This window comes from Carettochelys insculpta, chromosome 3, assembly GCF_033958435.1.
Source record: "Carettochelys insculpta isolate YL-2023 chromosome 3, ASM3395843v1, whole genome shotgun sequence".
In the NCBI taxonomy this organism is placed as follows: domain Eukaryota; kingdom Metazoa; phylum Chordata; order Testudines; family Carettochelyidae; genus Carettochelys; species Carettochelys insculpta.
Window position 1 is genome coordinate 79,528,844 of NC_134139.1, and position 21,965 is coordinate 79,550,808.

The 21,965-nt window shown below is 41.5% G+C and overlaps 1 protein-coding gene across 2 annotated transcripts in view; it reads right to left on the reverse strand.

Moving 5' to 3' along the window:
- Positions 1–2,154: 2,154 nt before the first annotated feature.
- Positions 2,155–21,965, reverse strand: part of C3H1orf198 (chromosome 3 C1orf198 homolog) — a 28,304-nt gene continuing 8,493 nt past the window's right edge. For both annotated transcript variants that reach the window (XM_074990193.1, XM_074990192.1), the window contains 2 exons: positions 8,526–9,059; positions 2,155–5,007 (listed from right to left, as the gene is read on the reverse strand). In XM_074990193.1, the coding sequence (XP_074846294.1) occupies positions 4,951–5,007; positions 8,526–9,059 (591 nt within the window). In that variant the 3' untranslated portion in view covers positions 2,155–4,950. The remainder of the gene's footprint in view (positions 5,008–8,525; positions 9,060–21,965) is intronic.

The following is a 21,965-nucleotide window of genomic DNA, read 5'->3' on the forward strand; positions in this document are numbered from 1 at the left end:
GGAGTCAGTAACCACTAATTCCTGCAATACCTCCTTCTTTATGCCTTGTGAAAGGGACATGGGGTTAGGGCAGAAATTGGTAATTAGATGCAAGACTCAAAAGCTGGGTCTACACTTCAGAGGTTTGTCAACAAAAGGAGCGTCCACACTACAAATGTGTTCTGTTCAGAAACTGTTGCGAGAAAGCAGCAGTTTTCTCAACAGAGTTCCATTGGTCCCATTCAAGGCAATCAGTCTATTTTAAAAAAAAATTGTAGGTGCTCTGGGGAGCGGGGGGCATCTCTTGACAGAGAGGGCTTCTGGTTGGCTGTTCTGTCAACTGAGGTCTAGGCAGTCTGGTTGTCCTCTGTCAACAGTGTACATCAACAGCGGGAGCCTCTATTAGGTATGGGCACGGTCTGTTGACAGAGGTTATGTCAGCAAAACTGTTGTGTAGAGCACCATTGTCAGCTGTCATTTGTGCTTACTTTGTCTTTTTTTTTTCTGTACTCCTTGTCCAGCATCTCTTTGAAAAAGAAGGTATGAAGTAGCCCACCTGGGGATGCCCATGTGAGAAGAGAGCTGTAATTTGGGTTTCACACATCTAACACTAAATAGAGTAAGAGCCCACTGGTCTCATTGTCCCTGCTTCTCCTGCAGAGGCCCCTTTGGCCTGAGATCTACAGCTGAACAGGGAACCAACTACCCCCACAAGTACGGATCACCCAAGCATGTACTTGTGCATAGTGTCTGCCTCAGGCTCTAGAACCCCACGAGGGCCTTTTGAGACATTGGTCCTAACAACATGAAACTATAACTAAGCCAAGCAGGAGAGCAGAGCTATCGCTCTTCCAGGTGAATTACCGTGGGCCTTGGTTATATAATCTCCTCCACTCTTAAGTACTGAATTCTGAATCCCAGGTGTTCTGAAATAAGGGTTTTTGGTTTTTTTTTACCCTGACACAAGAATGCAGTAGAAAGTTTCAGGTCCCAGCTATGGATTTTTTTTTCCATGGGACGAAGGATCTTTGACAAACCTTCATCTCCTTTCTGATAGGATTTGTTGGTAACTTCAACATAGGACCTTGCAAGCATTTATCCCTGTTTTCCCTTTTTAAAAAAAGTGGAACACCCCTCATGCACTGACATCCATTATAGAATACAAGTTATCCTATGATATGTCAGGAACCAGATCTTCAGCAGGTGAAAACTGTCAGAGTCATTAACTGCCATGGACCTATGACAATTTATACAAGTTCTCTAGGGTTCCTCACCCCTTGCCCAATACAGATCCTAACTAAAATTAGAATGATCGATAGCTGCTTGTTCATGTCAGACTTTTTTTCTGCTGCTCACTTAAAATGATTTCTGAGCCCAGCTGATGTTGGTAGAAATTCAGACTAATTTGTTTTGTAATTAAGTAAGGTAGCTCAGAAAAGAGGAAGTTCTGCTAAAGGAGTTGCAAAACAGGTCAAAGTAGCATCTGCAGGCATAAAGGGTGTCAAAGAATTTACTGCAGTTCATTGCTACTACTTATGATAAACAATTAAAGGGCATGACATTTCCATTTTATAAAATATGATTTTGATATATATTTAGCCATTCACAATACTGAGGCTTATGCTTAAAATTTTTATTATATAAAAATAATTACTATTAGTCTTTACTAAATACTTTCTGCCCCCACCTAGCCTGCCCATTGCAGCTGCAATATGTTCATTCAGGCTGCTGACTTGAATGGACAAAATAGCTACAGATTTGGAGGGTTTTTTTTTAAAAAACTTGCTTTGGAAGGCTGCATACAGTACCACCTTCTAATCTTTTTATTAGTATTTCAATCTACATAATTAAAACAGACACCAGTCTGTACTCAACTCTGTATTTAATTCTCCTCTTCATTTATCTTAGATATCCCCTCTCTTCTTAAGAGGCATTATACTAAAGTTCAATAATTTAGAAAAAAAGCAGTAGAGAGTCTTTGTGTAGCATTAAATACAATGATCACAGCAGTGGCAGGATAAATAGCTACATTTTGAAAGTCAGAAATTTCCAAATCTGTGCTAACTCTGTCATCTTCCCTTACAGTATAATTTACTGTTGCCAAATACCTTGCACCATTTTGGGAGAGGGAAAGAAAGAAGCTAGCAAGGTACAGTAAAGCAGAAGCAATAAAAACATTGTTTAAAAGTATATTTATTAAAGATTAACATAAAATGTGACAACTTTTCATTAAGAATTTTTAATAAAAAGCATATCAAAGGTCAGATTACTAGCTCTCCTCATAAACACAGCATGGAAAAACAAACTGGGATGAGCAAATTCTCTGCAGCATGTTCTACCAGCTGCTCCCAAGATGGACAGTATGAGATACACCAAAGGAAGAGGGCAATAAAGAGCACAGATTAGAGCACATTATACATTTTTCATCATTTTAGCAGATATAAAAGAATGCTCCTCCCAACGTTAAGAAATCTTCCACAAATAGCTACCACCATTGAAGTAAAGTTTATGCTTCCTGCTTGAATTTAGAGCATTTATTGTGTAGCCAAATGATTCAATAAATAGAAAACACTTAGGTTTGAAGTTCTATTAATAGCTGCAAAATGCATGTTTAGTGTCATTGTTTTCTTTTAAAAAACTCCAAGAACTTCATGCAAATCTGCACTTGATTTTGCAATATCTGTAAAATTTGTACTTGTTACAATTTCAATGCTGGAAGAGTAACAGCTCCAACAAGAGTTATTTAGAAATATTAAACTGAACAGCTAAAGTTATAAATATAATCTAGGCCCATAGAAATTGGGCAAAACTAAAAGGAGAAAACTTGTCCTGAACTGAAGATTACTAAAACCAAATCGGTTTTATAGGTTATTTTTATTTTTAGGGGGATGGAGGGGAGGAATGAAAGTGAAGAAAGTGAAATACTATAAGGCTATGCTACTAAATACATTTAGCCAAAGTAGGTGTAGTAATTTAGTACTTAAAGGCTGCATCTACACTACAAAAATAAACTTCGAAGTTGCTTACTTCGAAGTAGTGTCTACACACATCCTAATTCAAAGTTAAACTTTGAAGTAGGGCACTACTCCATTCCTGGGAATGGAGTAAGGACTTCGAAGTTGGGCTCCCTACTTTGAAGTTAACTTCAAGGTAAGTTAACTTCAAAGTAAGGGAAAATGTGTGTAGACTCTCTGCTGGTTACTTCGATGTAGTGCCTAATTCCAAATTTATCTTTGACATTAGTCCTTAGTGTAGATGCACCCAAAAATTAAAATGATATTTCACCTTAAATTCACTTTACTAGCCGTCTGTTTTTTTATTACTAGATGTGGGTACTTGTTTTGAACAAGACTATACTTTGAAATTAGCCTTCCATTAGGCTGCACTGAATAACTTTTTACTGCTATGGATACCAACATGTGTGTCTACAAAGCAAAAGCAGTAATACATCAGTTTGCAGATTACAGACTGGAAGAAATGAAAACATTTTGGTGTTTTTGGAAAGTCCTTGGAAGATAGGACAGCATTCTGCAGAAAGTCTGTGAAATGTGCTGGTTTAACTGCCACTGTTAAAGATTACAAACTGTCAAATGTCAGTCCAAGAGAGGCCTCGGGGAGTTCAGATTTAACTGGTACAGGTTACCCATCCGATGGCCAGGATACAGCTTTTGGCATGGACTCACTAAACAAAATGAGTCACACATTTTGCCAGCTACCCCAAACATCTTGGGAACCAAGGACTGAGGTAAAAGTGAAAGGTCATAAGCCTTTGGCATCAGAGAGACCATTCACTGCTGTGCGTAAGGGGAATTAAGGCTTCAAGGCAAGGTAAACACAGTGAGAGTCAGTGTGTGAATCATGCTGCATTTCAGGAATGGCAGTTCAAAGACAGCTATAATTTCTTCTCTGTACTGAACACCAACTGAGGATCATTCAGAAGTAGAATGGGACACCAGCTTGCCATGTGCTGCCCCAAGAGTCTATTTCTGTCTCAGGAGCCAACATTCCCTGGATGTTGCACACCGGAGAACGTATCCACAATGGGAGAGGGCACCAAAACTTAGGCTGACTTGTCCTCAAGAAGAGGAGCTGTTTTAAAAATATAAACAGCCATATTGCTATAATTTCTGGCAAAGCATATCAGTTTACTGCAGCCAAGTTAGGGGTAGTTTATACTCCAGGAGATACTGGTGTTTGATTCCAACATGTTTGCGAGCAGGAGTTATGTACTGTCCCAAAGAAGCAGTGACTGCTGCAACTTGGCATTTCCCCCAAGATTGTTTTCCATTCTGTAACCCAAAACAAGTAATATTCTCCCATGCTTTACAAATTTTTTTCCAAACACGTTTTCCTCTCTGAACAGTCTTTATTCCACCTCTTGGGTACAACTGCAGTGCTACTTTAGACCAAATTCTTTTGGTAAAACCTTTACACCTTTTCAAAACAGTGGTAGAAAATTACTGACTAAATACAAAACATACAAAGTTAATACAATTTTTAATATGCGTATTTTTCCTGTGCCTTCTTTCATTAGTTACCTGAAGCAGGCATGACTGAGTTTTGGTAGCTTATTTAAAGCCATGCCCCAATCAGGTTGCTTACGAGCCATGGTGGCTAGGATGCTACTGAAAATAGAAACTTGTTCCTGTAGATTCACTCCTTGGAATGAGGTTTTAATTAGGTTTTTCTGTCCTTAATACATAAACTGGTAGAAAATTATTCCCCCGATAAAGTAAGCATTCAAATTTGTAACAGACATTTAAAAAATCCAAAATGAGACAACACTTCTAATCACTGGATCATTTAAAAATACAAAAATGCATCTGGTCTTACAAAAATGTTTATGCAAAGCCTAACTTTGGGTTTGAAGCTCTTTTTAAAAAAATACACAGATGCTAGTAACTTAACATACAAAGAGAAGGATGCCCCTTTTTCTTCCCAAAAATTGATCTGAACTGTTCTGGAATGTCTTTACCAGTTGTCTAGAAAATCAAAGCCAGTCTTCAAGATAACATTGCTTGTATTAATCTGTAAGAGAAATGCAAAATTATATTAAATATAGAGCATTACAAACAAATGAACTCACTGAGCCTTAGATCTAAAAAAGAGTAAATAAAAAAATTTGAAGCCCATTTTTAAATTAAAGGCAGAGGGTCTACCAATGCTTCACATCCTTCTCCTGTACTCCTCCATGCTTGAAAAGGATCTGCTCTAGAAATTTAAACTTCTGTTGAACACACAACCACCATACATAGGACTGAGGAGAAAACAGGATATTTCCAGTTATCAGAGTGATTAGTACTGTGTGTCCTGCAGGTCAAAGTGTTTCCTTATATTCCCTCTGACTCACATTATAATTTTTTAGGACAGAGTGGGGAGGGAGGAGGAAACATGTATAACCCATCAACTGCACGTTCTAATTCAAACAGATTACTTATTATGTAAGTAATGACGACACCAACATTATCTACCCGCTGGTTTCCAAGAAGCTAAAGCCATCTTAATCTCTTTTAGTTCAGAAGGCCACTACCATGAAATTTAATTGAAACCTTGCATACTTTAATACTACTGCAATATTACAGTTTAGTACTCATTCAATTTACTATCACGATGAAATGAATTAAGGGTTTATGAAAGATGCTTAGTCAATTAACCTGGAGATGAGGCACTTGTTCTGTGAAAAGATGAAACACAAAATTCCCCACACTGCCTTCCTTGTTGATGCACTGAAATTTTGACCAAGAAGAATCACTTTTGGATCAAGACAATCACATCATCTACATTAAAATTCAACATCAAATTATTATGATGAGGTATAATTGGCCATTGGCACTGTGGCGATTGTTAAATTTCTAGTGAACACCACGTCTGTAGAAAGCAATGAAATAAGCAATGAAGACATTCCTTATCATGGCTACACTCCAGTTCTCCTCTATCTGATGTCATACTCCTCTGTCACCCACAGCACACACACTTTTGGGATTACAGAAAGAGGGAGAGAGAGAATGGTGGCAAGGAGGAATAGACCATATTAGAGGTCTCAAATCAGTATCTTGGCAACAAAAGTGCAATGAAGAGCCCTTAATGCAGAGGCTCTTGGCTTTCCTAACACCTTTGTGTTTCCAGTGTCGGAGGAGCTCTTCCCACGCTCTGATGCAGATACCAGGGGCTCCTCTCTCAAACCACCTACTCAGACCAGTTCTGGTTCCCATCACCCCAGCATTTGTCCAGGAGCTTCTTTTCTCCAGCTCTCCTGTATGCCTCTGCAAGGACCTCTCAAAACCTCACCTATTTCCCAGAGCACATTGCCATAATTCCTGTTTGCTCCCTGATTCTCCATGCTGAGCTCAACACAGAACTCATGATTAAAAGAGAGACAAAAATTCATTAATTTCCCCATCTCATTTTTCAGAATTGCTAAGTCAATGAGCCGGGTTGGTCGTATGAAAAAAAAGTAGCAGCAGATGACTTCTCAGATCTAATTTTTTGCTCTCTGAAATAGGTTTGTAAATGTATAGTTTCAAAAATGGCCTATGTCTGAGGCATTATCCGAATTGTGGCAACTGTGATGGTTTAGCTAAAGAAATGAGAGGAAAAACTGAAATTTCAAGGAGCCAGGCTTTTACACAGAAAATTAAATTGCCTTTAAATTTTATGCAGTAACTTTTCAAGAGTCTACATTCAGGAATCACAAATACAAAAATAAGGTTTTAATTCTGCTTTAAGTTTGCATCTCAATGAAACCTTAATTACTGAATTGTTGCCAATAACTTTTAAAAGTCTTCAGTGCCAAGTTAATTTTATAGTATGTTCTATACTTTTATACAGGGAATATTTATCTTAGAGGGTCTTCTGCCTTGAAAAATCCAAAGTGTTTGAAGTGATTCCTGTATGTCAGAAAGACATCTGTTTGTACGTAGCTACCAGCAGGAGACATCACTACCCAAGAAGAGGTATCTTTCCTACCATTTGTTTTTTTAAACTTGCAATTTCTTTCCCTCTCCTCATTGCTTACGCTGGATGCTGAACAAAAGCATATCCTGTTGTGCTTCTCCTTTTCTCAGATGAGCATCTGCTTTTCAAATAGATCTTAACAAGCAACTGAGCTGCTTTCAAAATAGCCATGTCAACTCCAAAACAAAGTCATGAACTTGCTCCATTCCCGCTTAGCTCTTTTCACCAGCCTGAGCGCAGCTCCACTGGGAAAGCGACTGCTGGGTGGTGAGGAGAGGGGGAGAGTTTTAAAAAACACAATTCTCCTGCTTCAACTCATCGATTGCGATGCCTTCAGTTTAGAGACTTTCCCTTGTTGCACCCAAGTACTGCCGATTCCTAATTTCACTTGTAAATGCTTTAAACTACACTCATCCCTCACTATATGAGTACAATTGGCTCCCAAATTTCTGCTCAGAGGTGAAAAAACTCATACGAGCAACACTAAATTCCCATTAAAATACATGTAAAAGTCTCCAATTTGTTCTAAGTGCTTCTAAATTGACATAAACCAGTTGAGTTTAGGTACCTTTCTGATGCATTTGAATAGTGTTGCACCAGAAACAGGATGTAGTGTATGTACGTAGAGCAGGGATTCCCAACCTATGGGTCCCATGAGATTTGTTAAGGGTCGCCAGCTGGGCAGTTCTGCATGCGGCTGTTAAAGAAGCCATTTGTAGTTTCTTAACACTGCTGCCTCAGGCAGATATCCATCAATAGCAATAGCTGCTGGAGATGGCAGCTCTCTCTATCACTAGGGAGAGCAATTACCTTATGCCTCGGTGCTGAAACCTTAACACTTGAGTTAATTGCTGGGAGCAGGAGGACTGGGGGAGCCTCCCAGCCTAGCAGCCCAGGTGAAGAGCCTGCCGGAGGAGGAAGAGTGTCTAAGCCTGGGGCTGTTGAGGGATGCGGCAGTGGGCGGGGGTGTCTAAGGCCGTGGGAAGTTTGAGGCTGCAGGGGGTTGTAAGGCTGGTCTCCCTGCCCACCAGCCAGACAGCCTGCTCATATAAGTGGGGAAAGTTCATTCATTTAGTGAATATTAGGTAGGTGTATATGTTCCTCATTTTAGCGAGTACTCACGAGTAAAATACTTGTTAAACAAGGGATGAGTGTACAAAGAAGTATTAAACAAATGAGATTTGTTATTCTTAGTGGAAAATAATCTTAACTCTTTTTTAGTTTCAACTGGGTATCGTATTCTCTCATTTCTTCTCCTGACGATTGTGTAGCTTGTCTTTAATCATCTGCTGTGTCCTCTTCAGAAAGGGCTGCTGTTTCAAAGGTAAATTAGTTTTGGGTATTTACTGGATAAGAGGCATTATGTAAATATAAAGATATTACTTTATTAAATACCCAGTACAGAAATAGACAAATCAGTGCATTGGTTGAATGGATTTCTTCAATCTGCAGCATAAAAAAAAAAAAAGACGACAACCTTAGATAGGTGTCAGTCCTCCACAAAATCCCTCATCCTCCTGAGTGATTTTGTTGGACTTGTGTGTTATATCCTCCCAACAATTAAAGGTAGTGGATTAAACAGTGGTGCTTACCTGTCCAAGTGTCTGTGGGTCTGAAAACATCATGTCATCAGCATCTTCATTTTTTGACCCTTCAGGTGCCAGTTGTTCAGGAAGAAAGAGGTCATCTAGAGCACTAGCAGACGGCTGGGTGGGTGGAGGTTTCTCCCATTCTAGGGATGTGGCCGGAAGGCTTGGGCTGACAAGCTTTTCTTGTTTAGCTGTGCTTGATTTCTCAGCTTTAGTGGTCTCTTTTGGTGCAGACTCTTGCCTGTAATACGTTGGAAGGGACTTCTCTCCTTTCTCCATGGATTTGATCTGGCTGGGGGTCAAGGACTGGAATTCAGCCTGCTCACCTTCATTCTTCGAGCGCTCTGCGTTTATCTTCCAGAAGGATGACTCTTCTTCCTTCCGGGCTGGTATTAGCCCATCAGAGCTGGATGCCTTATTACCCTGAGAAGATTTGGGGGCCTGGACACCAGGGGCTGCTTTGACGAGTTGCCGCTGTTCGTTTTGTGAACCTTGTTCTTGTATAGACAGAGATGCAACACTGAATTCCATCTGACTCTGTAGGGATTAAAGGAAAAAAACAAAGGCAAAAATGAATTGCATTACCATTGAAATCAGAGGTGTGTAATTGCTTATTGAAGTTATTACAAGAGTGGTGCATGTGTATATGTTAACATTTGCACGACTGCCAAAGAGTGTTTAGAACAGAACCAAAGGCAGCTTTCTCCCAAGCTTCTACCTCCCCTGAACTATGGAAGGAAGAACAGTCACTAAACTGATCATACAATTAAGTCTTATAAAGCCTTGTGCAGATCAGACACTAGAGGGGAGCTAATCACATACAGTGGAGCAATCAGGGGTATCTACAGACAGTATAGTGCAATGAAAAAGTATAATCAATTCACAAAGCTATTTAAAGGACAATGGAGAAGTTCAGAAAGGCATTGAAAGTACAGGTTGAACCTCTCTAATCTGGAACTCTCTCGTCTGGCAAACTCTATAATCCAGCATGATTTTAGTCAGTCAGACAACTGCTTATCCAGGGCATGAGCAAGCTTCCCATGGTCCCAGAAAGTTTGTTTCCAGCCACCAGTCCTGGCTCTCAGCGTTCTATGCTGTAATTTATCCCTCAATGTCTTCTAAGAGCCCAATAAGCAGTGGAAGTGCTGGTAATGTCCTAGAAAATATTGTCCATTGTCCAGCAAACTCTCTCGTCTGTCACCAGTCAGGTGCTAAGCATGCGAGATGAGAGAGGTTCAACCGTACTCTTAGTAGGGCTTCTAAGCTGAGAAACCTTAAAATGTATCGGTCAAACAAGTTCCCATTACCACCACTGAAGGTCAAATAATGAATTATTGAATAAATTACACTTCACCTAATTCTGAAAAAGTGGGCTATCTATGCTAATTAAACAGTAACAGGCATAGTATTACTTCATTGTTTTTAAAATTAAGGGCAACAGCATAAAAAAACCAAGAAATGTTCACTTATTTCAGGATGTTTTCTAACTGTGTTTATACTGGTCTGTAGTCAGTATAATCAATTGCCAGGGGATCTCATTTTATCAATGATGAAATAAAAACACACTGATTAAAACGAAAAACAGTAAAGCGACACTTTAAAGACTAACAAAATAATTTATTAGGTGAGCTTTCGTGATTAAGTATAACCAATGAATTTTCAAAAATAGTGTGAGTGTCAGTCGTGATGTGCCTTTTAAAAGTAAAAACTTTAATACTGTAGTTGCACTGCTGATGAGTAGTTTACTATAATATGTTTCTGGAACCCTGATAGCACGTAGAGGCCACAAAGGGGGAGAAAAAGCATTTAGGTTTTGCAGAAGCCTGCTTTTAGAAAACTTACACTTTAAAATGCTTTCATGTCATGTTTCAGTAAACATGTTTTCACTTGTGTGTCTTTCCGGTGCTGTGATCCAGAACACAACAGCACTGTTATGAGTGCCAAAAAGGGAAACAGGTCTCCTTCCATTTTCCAGTGCAAATAGAAAAAACAGCAACCATGGTGAAAAGGGAATGAGATTGACAAGATCATGAGGCATAACACCACATAGTCTCCATGGGAAGTGAGTTTTTAGTAAAGCAGGGACAGTGCCCCTCTTCTAATACTAAACTGCTAAGACAAATCAGTTACGCATGAGACTAAAATTTCTACCAACCCCTGCCTGCTGGCCAAACGGCTAGAAGGAGCCGATTCAGAAACTCCATTAAAGGACCATGAACCAGGAATCGACTAGACACTTTTGGGAAGCAGTAGCAGCACAGCAACCCAGGAGCTGCAGGGAAGAGAAACACAGGGACCACGTCTACTACACTTGTCCAAAATTTCAAAAGGGCCATGCTAATGGTCAAATCGGAGAATACTAATGAGCTGCTGAAATTAATATTCAGTGCCTCATTAGCATGCTGCCAGCCACGGCACTTTGAAAGTGTCATGTTTCAATTGCAAGTGGCTTGGCTACACGGGGCCCTTTTCAAAAGGGCCCCACAAATGTCAAAATGTCAGCTGATAGGAGTAAGGGGATTTTGACATTTGCGGGGGCCTTTTGAAAAGGGCCCCGTGTAACCGAGCCACACGTGATTGAAACGTGGCACTTTCATAGAATCATAGAGATGGAAGGGACCTCAGGAAGTCATCTAGTCCAGCCCCCTGCTTCAAGCAGGATCAACCCCCACTTTCAAAGTGCCGTGGCCAGCAGCATGCTAACGAGGCACTGATTATTAATTTCATTAACATTCTCCAATTAGCATGGCCCTGTCAAAATTTTGGACAAGTGTGGCCCACAGCCAGGGAGAAACCCAGAGGGAACTGCGTTCAGAGGAAGGCCTAGTTTAGATGACAAAGAGAAGTTGACTAGTAACTTCGTATCAACTTAGCTGTCCATGGGTCTGCATTCAAGTTTGTCTCTAACCAATGTCAGCGCCCAGTTATGGCAACATAGCAACACCGCCTCCCCCAGTAATATTTGGCTCATGGCTGGTGGCACAGTGCAAGCACAGATACTGCACATTCTGTATTGACCTTCATAGTCCTCCAGCAGTAGTCCCACAGTGCCTGCCATTGACCACTCTGGCCACGGAGACTGAAAGGCCCACCCCCCCCACTTTAGGAGTTCACGTATTTCTATCATTAAACACATTGCGGCCAAACAGTTCTCAACAAGATACTCCTACAAACAGGAGGGTCTGTAAGACAACACTGTACAATAATCAAGTGCTGCCTCTGCAGGAGTTTGTCATACCCGCTCTTATCTCCCACAAACTCTCCCTCCCACCCACCCTAAAAGGGTGGGCGAGGAAAAAAAGAGAGAGGGGGCTTAAACACAAATACTGAAAGAATGAGTCCCATCATCCTGTAAAAACCACTTCCAGAGACCGAGAACGTAACACTCGCTCCTGATATTTGTGCCACAAAAAAATCTCTGTAAATCAGTCGCATAACGTTATTCCAGCTTGTAATAAAAAAAGCTGGAATTAACTTTAGGACAATAAAGTTCAAAGAATTTACTGGATTCAGCTGACAAACACAATGCTTCCATATGACCTTCAACAGAGCCTACATGATAGTTGTACGTAAAGAAAAAGGTATTTATATTGGGTATCTTTCGAGTCACATTAGTTACTCTGGCTGGGTCTACAAAGCGCAGCTTTCCCAACAGATCCATGCTAATGAGCAGCCTTGAAATTGCAAATGGCCACTCATTAGCATGGTCCCACGGCTCGTTAGCATAGCTGCGCGAGAGCTTAGTTTCAGCAAAGGGGTGTGCCAGCAGTGAAGAGGCCATGTGGACATGCCCCCACTGGCAAAAAGCAAAACAATTCAGGCATAAGGGTCTGGTGACACAGGCTCTTTCTGTCAGCAGGACCACATCCACACGGCCTCCTTACTGCTGCCACCCCCCTCCGCCTAGGCCGAACTCCCACATGGCTATGCTAATGATCCGCAGGACCATGCTAATGAGAGGCCATTTGCAATTCCGAGGCTGCTCATTAGCATGGATCCGCTGGGAAAGCCGCACCGTGTAGACCCAGCCTAAGTGTATTAATACACAGATAAATAGTCTCAGAGAGGTAGGTAGCCATGTTCGTCTGTAGCCTCACAAACAACTAGCAGTTCTGTAGCACCATAGAGACTAAATTTGTTAGTCTCTAAGGTGCCACAGGACTGCCTGTTAAATAGACAGCCAGAAAGTTTTAAGTAGGGAAATACAGGAAATTCCTTCATGCCGAGCAGACATGGGACCAGGAGGTTGCCAGACATTCAAATATTCTGGCTAATAGAGAGGTATACCTAGCAATGCGTAACACTGAAGAAAAACCAGGATTATATACTAAGAAACAAAAAGGTATGCGGAGGACTATTTACCAACAACAGTTGTCTTGTACACTGTAAACTTACACTATATTTGCTGTATTTATTTGTATTTACTTTCACTATACTGTATTTATGGAAAACATAACTAAAATTTCCTTATGGTTAAAATGCTGGTTATTTGAAAGTTCCAGATGATACGATGCTGGATACGGAAGAGTTTACAGTAATCTCATCTTGCAGTTCAGGGAGAAAACCATGTAACCTCCCAGGCAGCAGCATGAGACCACATTCTAAAACAAGCATTCCATTTCTTATTTCTAGCTACTGATTAGAGAATTCTGCTTTATCGTTCTATTCTTCCTCTATTGCACCAAATTCCCAAACAAACCTAAAAGAAATCCTTTGTGACACAGAAACCTCTTGGGAAAAGAGTCCCTGTTCTTTGCAAACAACTCCTCTCACCCTTGGAAATTCACTACTCCAACCACACCATTTGCAGGAAGGATATTGTAAAAAGGCTCTATTGTTTGGCCTTGTCAATCCCAGACAGTCAGTGGAAAGCTATCAAAGACAACTGCAAACAACTGAAATCTCTTGGAAGTAAAAATAGAATAGTACAAGACAGAGATTCACCTGTCTACAAAGAGAAACAAAAGGCTGCTTCAACATAAGACAGGCTTGAGAAAGACCATCTGAATCCCTTCATTGAGAAGGCATCTGGAGGAATGGAGATGTTATCATGAAAAACTGGATCCTAGTTCCTGTGACACGAGCCAGCTCTGCAACAGACTGAATTTCAGAAGGAAAAACCTATTGTAGTTGATAGGAAAGATAATTATAAGTGTATACCCAGGTTCTCCTCCTTTTTCTTTTTTTTGTTTTGTACAGTACTCTGTTTTTACCACGCAGTCTAGTTCTAGTTAATTGTCTATTCTTTCATGAACTCTACTTTGGTTATAGCGTAAGTACAGTAAACTCTCCTTTAACCAGTATTTGAGTAACCAGCACCTTCAAATAACTCAGAGCCAAGTAGCTCTGGTCCAGGGACACCAGGCGGGAGCATGGAGAGAGCGGAGCCTGCTGGCTGCACTAATATGCAGCAGGCACCTTTGCTCTCTCTGTCCCCCAGAGGCGGCGGAGGAGCGGCTCAGGCTGGGCTGAGACCAACAATTCTGTCAAACACCCCCAGACCAGAGCCTGTAACCCCTTCTGCACCCCAACCCCCAGCTGAGCCCCTCCCACACCTCAAATCCCTGATCCTCAGCCCCACCCCAGAGCCTTACTCCCAGCCAGAGCCCTTGCACCCCAACCCTCTGAGCCACTCAACCCCACTCTAGTATCTGTATATTCCCGCACTGTCCCTCTCTGCTGCAGCCCTCAGTCCCCTCCCACACTGAGAAGGCCTTGGTCCTGCTTCCGCCACGTGAATTTTATTATGTGCTCCAAAATAAAGGCAGTGTGTGACACATCACCTCTGTGCCACGCAGCACCTCCACCCTGTCGCATGTGAAAATAATTCATACCACCCAAGGGGGGGTGGGAATTAGAGGAAACACTGGCTGCAAAGCTACTGTCGGGGGGCAGGGCTGTAGTACTGTTCCCTTTACTTCTGCCAGTGCTCCCTTCAGGGCCAGACTCTCAGCCAGCAGCCTTAGAGCTTCCTGCAGCTGCAAGAGGTTCCACAAAATTGGCCTGATCCAGCCTCAGGAGACCCCCATCCAGAGGAAGGAGAAGTCCTCTCCCTCCCTAGCTCATCCGGGACTAGAAACTGGAGCCTGGCACACCTTAAGAACTCCCAGCTGAGACACTCCAGCCCTGCCCTTCCTCAGCTCCAACCCCAGGGGTTGGTGGCGAAAAGGGCCTTGGGCTGGTTGGCTGTGTGCGGGAGGCCGACTTCAACACCTTCTTCATCCTACGGCCCTGGCAGTCACCCACTTGCTCACCTCTGGAACAGGTCCTTTATGAGCAGAGGCTAAAAGGACGGCCATAATGAGTCAGACCAAAGGTCCATCCAGCCCAGTAGCCTGTCTGCTGACAGCAGCCAATACCAGGTGTCCCAGAGAACGTGGACCGAAGACAATGATCAAGCGATTTGTCTCCTGCCATCCATCTCCAGACTCTGACAATCAGAAACCAGGGACACCATTCCTACCCTTGGCTAATAGCCTTTTACGGACCTAACCTCCATGACTTTATCTAGCTCTTTCTTAAATTCTGTTATAGTCCTAGCCTTCACAGTCTCCTCTGGAAAGGAGTTCCGGAGGTTAACTGTGCGCTGAGTGAGAAAGAACTTTCTTTCAATGGTTTTAAACCTGCTACCCATTAATTTCATTTGGTGTTCTCTAGTTCTTGTATTATGGACACAAGTAAATAACTTCTCCTTTTTCACCCTCTCCACACCTGTCATAATTTTATATACCTCTATCATGTCCCCCCTCAATCTCCTCTTTTCTAAACTGAAAAGTCCTAATCTTTTTAGCCTCTCCTCATATGGGACCTGCTCCTAGCCCCTAATCATTCTAGTTGCCCTTTTCCAATGCCAGGATATCTTTCTTTAGGTGAAGAGACCACATCTGTACACAGTATTCAAGATGTGGGCGTACCATAGATTTATATAGAGGCAGTAAGATACTCCTTGTTTATTTCCTATCCCTTTTTTAACAATACCTAACATCCTATTTGCCTTTTTGACTGCCTCTGCACACTGCATGGATGTTTTCAAGGAACTACCAACGATAACCCCAAAATCTCTTTCCTGTTTAGTTATATTAAATTAGCCCCCATCATATTGTAAGTATAGTTGGCGTTATTTTGTTCCCCATGTGCATTACCTTACACTTATCCACATGAAATTTCATTTGCCATTTTGTTGCCCAATCACTCAGTTTGATGAGATCTTTAGAAAAGAGGAGGCTGAGGGGAAACATGATTGAGGTGTATAAAATCATGACAGGTGTGAAGAGGGTGAATAAGGAGAAGTTATTTACTTGTGCCCATAATACAAGAACTAGAGGACACCAAATGAAATTAATGGGTAGCAGGTTTAAAACCATTAAAAGAAAGTTCTTTTTCACTCAGCGCACAGTTAACCTGCGGAACTCCTTGCCAGAGGAGACTGTGAAGGCTAGGACTATAACAGAATTTAAGAAAGAGCTAGATAAATTCATGGAGATTAGGTCCATAAAAGGCAATCAGCCAAGGGTAGGAATGGTGTCCCTGGCCTCTGATTGTCAGAGGCTGGAGACGGATGACAGGAGACAAATTGCTCGATCATTGTCTTCGATCCACCCCGTCTGGGGCACCTGGCACTGGCCACTGTCGGCAGACAGGCTACTGGGCTGGATGGACCTTTCGTCTGACCCAGTATATCCGTTCTTATGTTTTCTAAGGCTAGCCCGCCCCATCCCGCCACTGATGGCCCGTACCCATCCCATGCCACCCTCACTTCTAATGCTGCTGGTGGTGCTGCTGCTGCTTTGAGAGCGGGGCTTCCCCCCTCAGAGATATTGCTCTTCAGCTTGACCCAACTCGATGAAATCTGCCAGGATTTCATGGTCTGCGATCGATTTTTTTCATAGCTGTGAATCTGGTTGGACCCTAATCATGGCAAGTGGCTCTTACCTACCTCAAGTTTCCTGTAGCAGATAATCTGTAAAGGGGGAGAACGTATGTTTGCCTCTCAGTTTTCTAAGACTGGGGCGAGAAAACATTTTACCTTGCGCCCCACTTTGCATCCTTGCAATTAGCAGGGCCGCCCCAACCTGTCTAATGTCATCCAAACTGATGGAAATTTTGATTACGTTCGTACTTAAAAAAACAAAAAACAAAACAAAAAAAACAAAAAAAACCACCCACAACCTTTCGGCAGGTGTAAGAAAACAAGTATGTGGAATGTAAAAATGTTAATCAGTATACAAATGTGAGTACATATACATAAAAACAAACAAGTTTCAACATTTGTAATGAGATGGATGAGCCTGAGACCCAGCAGCTGATCATGCTGCACCCCTGCTTTATGGTATTTCATGCCCCCCTCATGGGGGATCACCCCCCACTTTGCATACCCCCTATTGTAAGACATACCTACTGTTCATTTAGGTTTGTGTTGAACTTTTTAAATACCTCAGAAGCTACACAATTCTCAACAAGATGTTTTTACAGTGATGGACTGGCACCTGTGCAGTCATTATGCCTCCTTTCTTTAGTCTAGTAAACATGCAGGATATTAGGAGATATGGCCTCAGAGGAAAAAAAAAATGTTTTATGCTTAAGCCAGAGACCACCTCTTGCTTGTACAGCCTACCACAAGGATATCCTGATCTCAGTCTGGGGACTCTGAACACTATCATCACTCAAACAATAATAAATCTTATGCAGCACAGATAAGACAGTTCCAAGCTTAAATGTCAACAAGAAAAAAAAAAAAAAAAGCACTGAAGCAAAGATGTTGCAATTAATGCATATTAAAAGGAAAGTATAAAAAAGTAGCCACATATAGGAAGTACTGGCTTTACAGCAGGAGACTGGAAGTTAAGATTCCTTAATTTTCTTCCTGTTTCCACTGGCAAATAACTGTGACTTTATACAAATCAGTCTACCCAGGCCTCATTTTTTTCCAGTGTAACTGGAAAACCACCTTTAATGTCTTAATAGTTTGGCAAAGATTAATATTTGTTAAACATTTCTGATCCTTGCATGAAAAGCAACAGAAGTGCTCAGTATTAGTATTTAAAAAAAAAAAAAAAAAAAAAGAAAGAAAAAAGCCTGGATTTTTAAATTAAGAGTTCTCTAAAACAGCGGAAAGTGAAATTAAAATCCGTGAGAAATGTAAATAAATAAATAAATAGGAAGAAAAAACAGACCTTGAAAGGGAGAAGAGAATCTACATACACACAATGTAGCCATGAGCACAAGGTGAAAAACACAAAATTTAATGGTGAGGTTGGCACAGTGTTCATATTAAAGGTGCAGAGCACCAAACCCTTCCAATGCCCAGTGGGGTAATCTTAGTGTATAAAACTAGGTTTTGGCTCATAAAGGTCTATACTGAAAACAGCAAGATCAAAAGATACTTAAGAGCTATTTTTACATCTTATTCACTTATTAAGAACGTGTAGTATTTTATTGAGGAGCACACACAGCCGAAGTAAATTGTTTGGCTTGTAAGTCTCAAGACATTGAAGTTATTGATACAAAGGCTTCAGAAACACCTTGAAAGAAAGCTCACTTTAAGGAATGCTTAATATACGAAGAAGCTAAATAATAAAGCCCAGTTTATTCAAAAGACAAAAATTAATGAAAAGAAGGCCCTCACAGCTTGCTGAGCAGAAAGAACCTAGAATAGCACAGCAGCACTCAATACCAATCACGTGACAAGAATAATGATTAAAACCTTTAGGTCAACAAAGAACCATCAACAGGTTTAAAACAAAAACAAAAAATCCACAGGGAAAAAAAAGCAATATACCAACCAGCCATTAAAGTCTAAAAATATTTTTGAGCCCATATGCAAAATAAAATACATATGATATATACCACACAACTTCAGAAATAATTGATATTGCAACATATGAAACAAAGTCACTGGCACAAATGAGTTTGATTTACTGTCAGTCACAAGCTTGGTCTAAATCCAAATATGTCTTGGGTCCGTATTGCTAGTCAATATCACTCAGTACAAAAACAAAGGCAACAAGGATGACTGCAACAACAACAGAGGCATCTCGTTACTGAGCATCACAGGCAAAGCATTTGCCCATGTCATTCTCAAACGCCTGCAAAAACTAGCAGATAAGTCTATCCAGAAACACAGTGTGGCTGAAGGGCTGGCAGGTCAACAATGGACATGATTGTGTCCAATGCCTTTACGTCCACAAATGCTACAGATAACGGCTTTCCTTGTTCTCTGTATTTTTCCTGTAGATTTCAAAGCGAGACAGTTACTAGATCAGGACTATACAGAGTATTAACCAAGATTGGCTGCCCACCAACCTTACTCAAGCTCATAACATCCTTTCACAAAAATATGAAAGCAACAGTGCAATATGATGGATCTCCATCGGAACCATTTACAATGAACAGCGGAGTCAAATAAGGGTGTGTTCTTGCCCCTACCCTCTTCGGCATAGTCTTCTCAGTTCCACTAAATTGTGCATTTCATAACTCACGCAGCGCTATATTTCTCCACACAAGATTAGACGGCTCTCTCTACGTTCTGGCAAGACTCCCAGCCAAAACTAAGGTCAAGAAAGGCTTCATTAGGGAACTCCTCTTCACAGATGATACAGCTCTCCTCACTCATAATGAAGATATGCTACACTCACTGACGGATTCTCTATCCAGAGCCTGCACGTTGTTTTCACTTGACATAAACATGAAGAAAACTGTTGTAGTCACTCAAGGTATACCTCAGCCACCCAACGCCATTCTGGATAACCACCTATTAGATGTGGTTCAACAATTCTGTTACCTTGGATCTACTACCACAAACCTAACCATGGACAAAGAACTGAACATTTGAATCGGGACGGCAGCTACAATTTTTGGCAGACTTATGAAATGAACATGGAACAATCCTAAACTGACAGTGAAAACAAAGATACTAGTCTACCAGGCACGTGTACTGAGTATCCTGACATATGGTTCTGAGGCATGGACCACCTACTCGAACCAGGAGAAAAAAACTGAACAGCTTCCATCCTAGCTGCCTCCGTCGAATTATGGATATCAACTGGCAAGATAAAGTTTCAAATGCAGAGGTCCTGTCAAGATCTGGCGTATCCAGCCTCACAGCGATCCTCAACGGCAGAAGATTACGATGGCTTGGTCATGTGAGAAGAATGGGTGAGGAACATCTTCCCAAAGAAATCCTCTTCCATGAGTTGTCATGTGGGTTGAGAACAAGAGGAAGACTAAAGCTAAGATTCAAGGATACAAGCAAAAAGGCCATGAAAAAATTCAACATTGATCCAAAATCCTGGGAATCTACTACATCATCAGATCGCAATACCTGGCGACGACAGCTACAACAGGGCACATCATCCTTCGACGGTATACGTGCAAGCCACGTGAAGGAACTTCGTCTGAGAAGGAAAAATGCTCTGACTCAAGAATTCGGAAACAGACTGACACGGTTATTGCAATCGACCGTGCAAATCCAATACTGGACGGATAAGCCACGAGAGAAGCTGCAGACTCAAACACTGCCCATACAGCCTCACCACCACTGCTAACCACCATCTCTCGAGATGCAAGGGACTACACCTATAGTATTGAGAGCGGTCTGTCTGTCTGTCTGTCCATCCATCCCACTGTAGTCGCTCCCACTGTGGGAGTGCCATCCACCACTCAGCGCACGCGCACACACACCAGGGCTTGGTGGGAGAAGTGCATGGAGGCAGCGGCAGTGGTGGTTCCAGCAGCCCCAAACAGCTCCAGACCCAGCAGCAGCTCTGGTGAGTCGCTGGCATTGATTTTGAATAGGGTCTGGGGGTGCCTGGTACTTCAGCTATAGCCACCACAAAGGGGCAGGCCCTGCTAGTATCTAATAAAAGCACAGTCCTAGCAATAAAGAATACCCACCCAGCATTTAACTTCAACCATTATATTCTACCTATCAAAGGAACGAAGCACATGGAAATGAAAACTGCTTTTTACAGTCCATGTCTGAATACAGCTATTACTACCAAGGTGCTCCAATGAATTCCATCTCTGCTGCTGGCAGGAATTTTTTGGCCCAAGAATAGTTAGCCTATAGTATGGGTTTAGGGTGCTGCTCTAAGTCTGTGGTAAGGTTTTATAGGAATAAAATTTCTACCCACATTGATCATGGAAACAAGTTCTATTCATGCCAACTTACTAGCAACAATACTATTTAAAACATGGTTTGTACCTGGCATTGTTCTAATACCAGCACGAGAAAGGACAAAAGCCAGCCCCCACCACTACCAGAAATACCATCTTAAGAATGTGTTTTTAAAAAAAATTACTTCAGTCAGCCTGGTTGTAGCCCCAGTGGGCAAGAGTACCATTTTACTGAGAGTTTTAAGCAAAACATTCAAAGCCAAACAAGCTCAGTCAAAACATCACATTTTTGTCTGGATTTCTCCTGAAACGCACGAGTGGTTCAAAGTCACAAACTTCACCCAATTCAATAGTTCACGTTGCAGACTGAAGTTTCACACAGCCCCACCCATAAGCCATTACTCAGTTCTCACCATACGAGGGAGGCAATTGCCACCTGTAAGCTAAAAAAAAAGGAATGCTGTATTGGGAGCAAGACATGTTGTAAGAGCTGAATAAGGAAGACTTGTACAGCACTTGTCATTGTTACACCAGCTGCCCAGGAGAGGTTGTGATGCCACCCAGATGACTCCCAGAGCACCCACAGCCAGCAGAATGCATTTCTATTGGTGGAGCACATCCACACATGCCTTGCTGTGCATAACAAAATTTATTCTGCCCATGGATGGGAAAAAATTAGAGGGAACATTACGTAGTGACATTATAGGCAGTTTGTAACAATTGAGCAATAAACCATTATAGGAACACAAGTTTCTTCTTCAGCAGTTTTATAGCTCTCTACTAAGAGGATTATTTTATTAGAACCTTCCAAGTGTTGCTATGATCAACCTTATTTATTACATATATTGTCCTTTTGCTTTGGTAACCCTGCAAAAATTTAGAGAGACGAGGTAAGAGCTCAACATATTTTGATGTGCATTTACTCCAAAACTAATCTAAACATGGCTGTGGCATCTTTATGAATCTCTTCACTGACTTCAGAAACTACTTAGCACTCATTGGCCATGGCAAGAAAAATGTTGCTTTAAACACACACGCCCATTCCAATTTACTTTTGAAAACAGGTCGATACAGCAAGTCTTCCACAAAATTCTTTTTGAAATGAAAGCAAAGATTACATTATTTCATAAATGCTCTTGTGATTGAACTTAGTAGTGATGGAATTACAGTATTAATCATTGGGCTATTATGTAGTGTAACATGGACAAGTGCTGTACAAGTCCTTCTTCTTCAGCTCTCACAACATGCCTTCCTTCCAATAGGCAATTATCTTCCTTTCCAGCTGAAGACATCAGGAGAGCACTATTCAAACCCTGTACTGGTTGAACC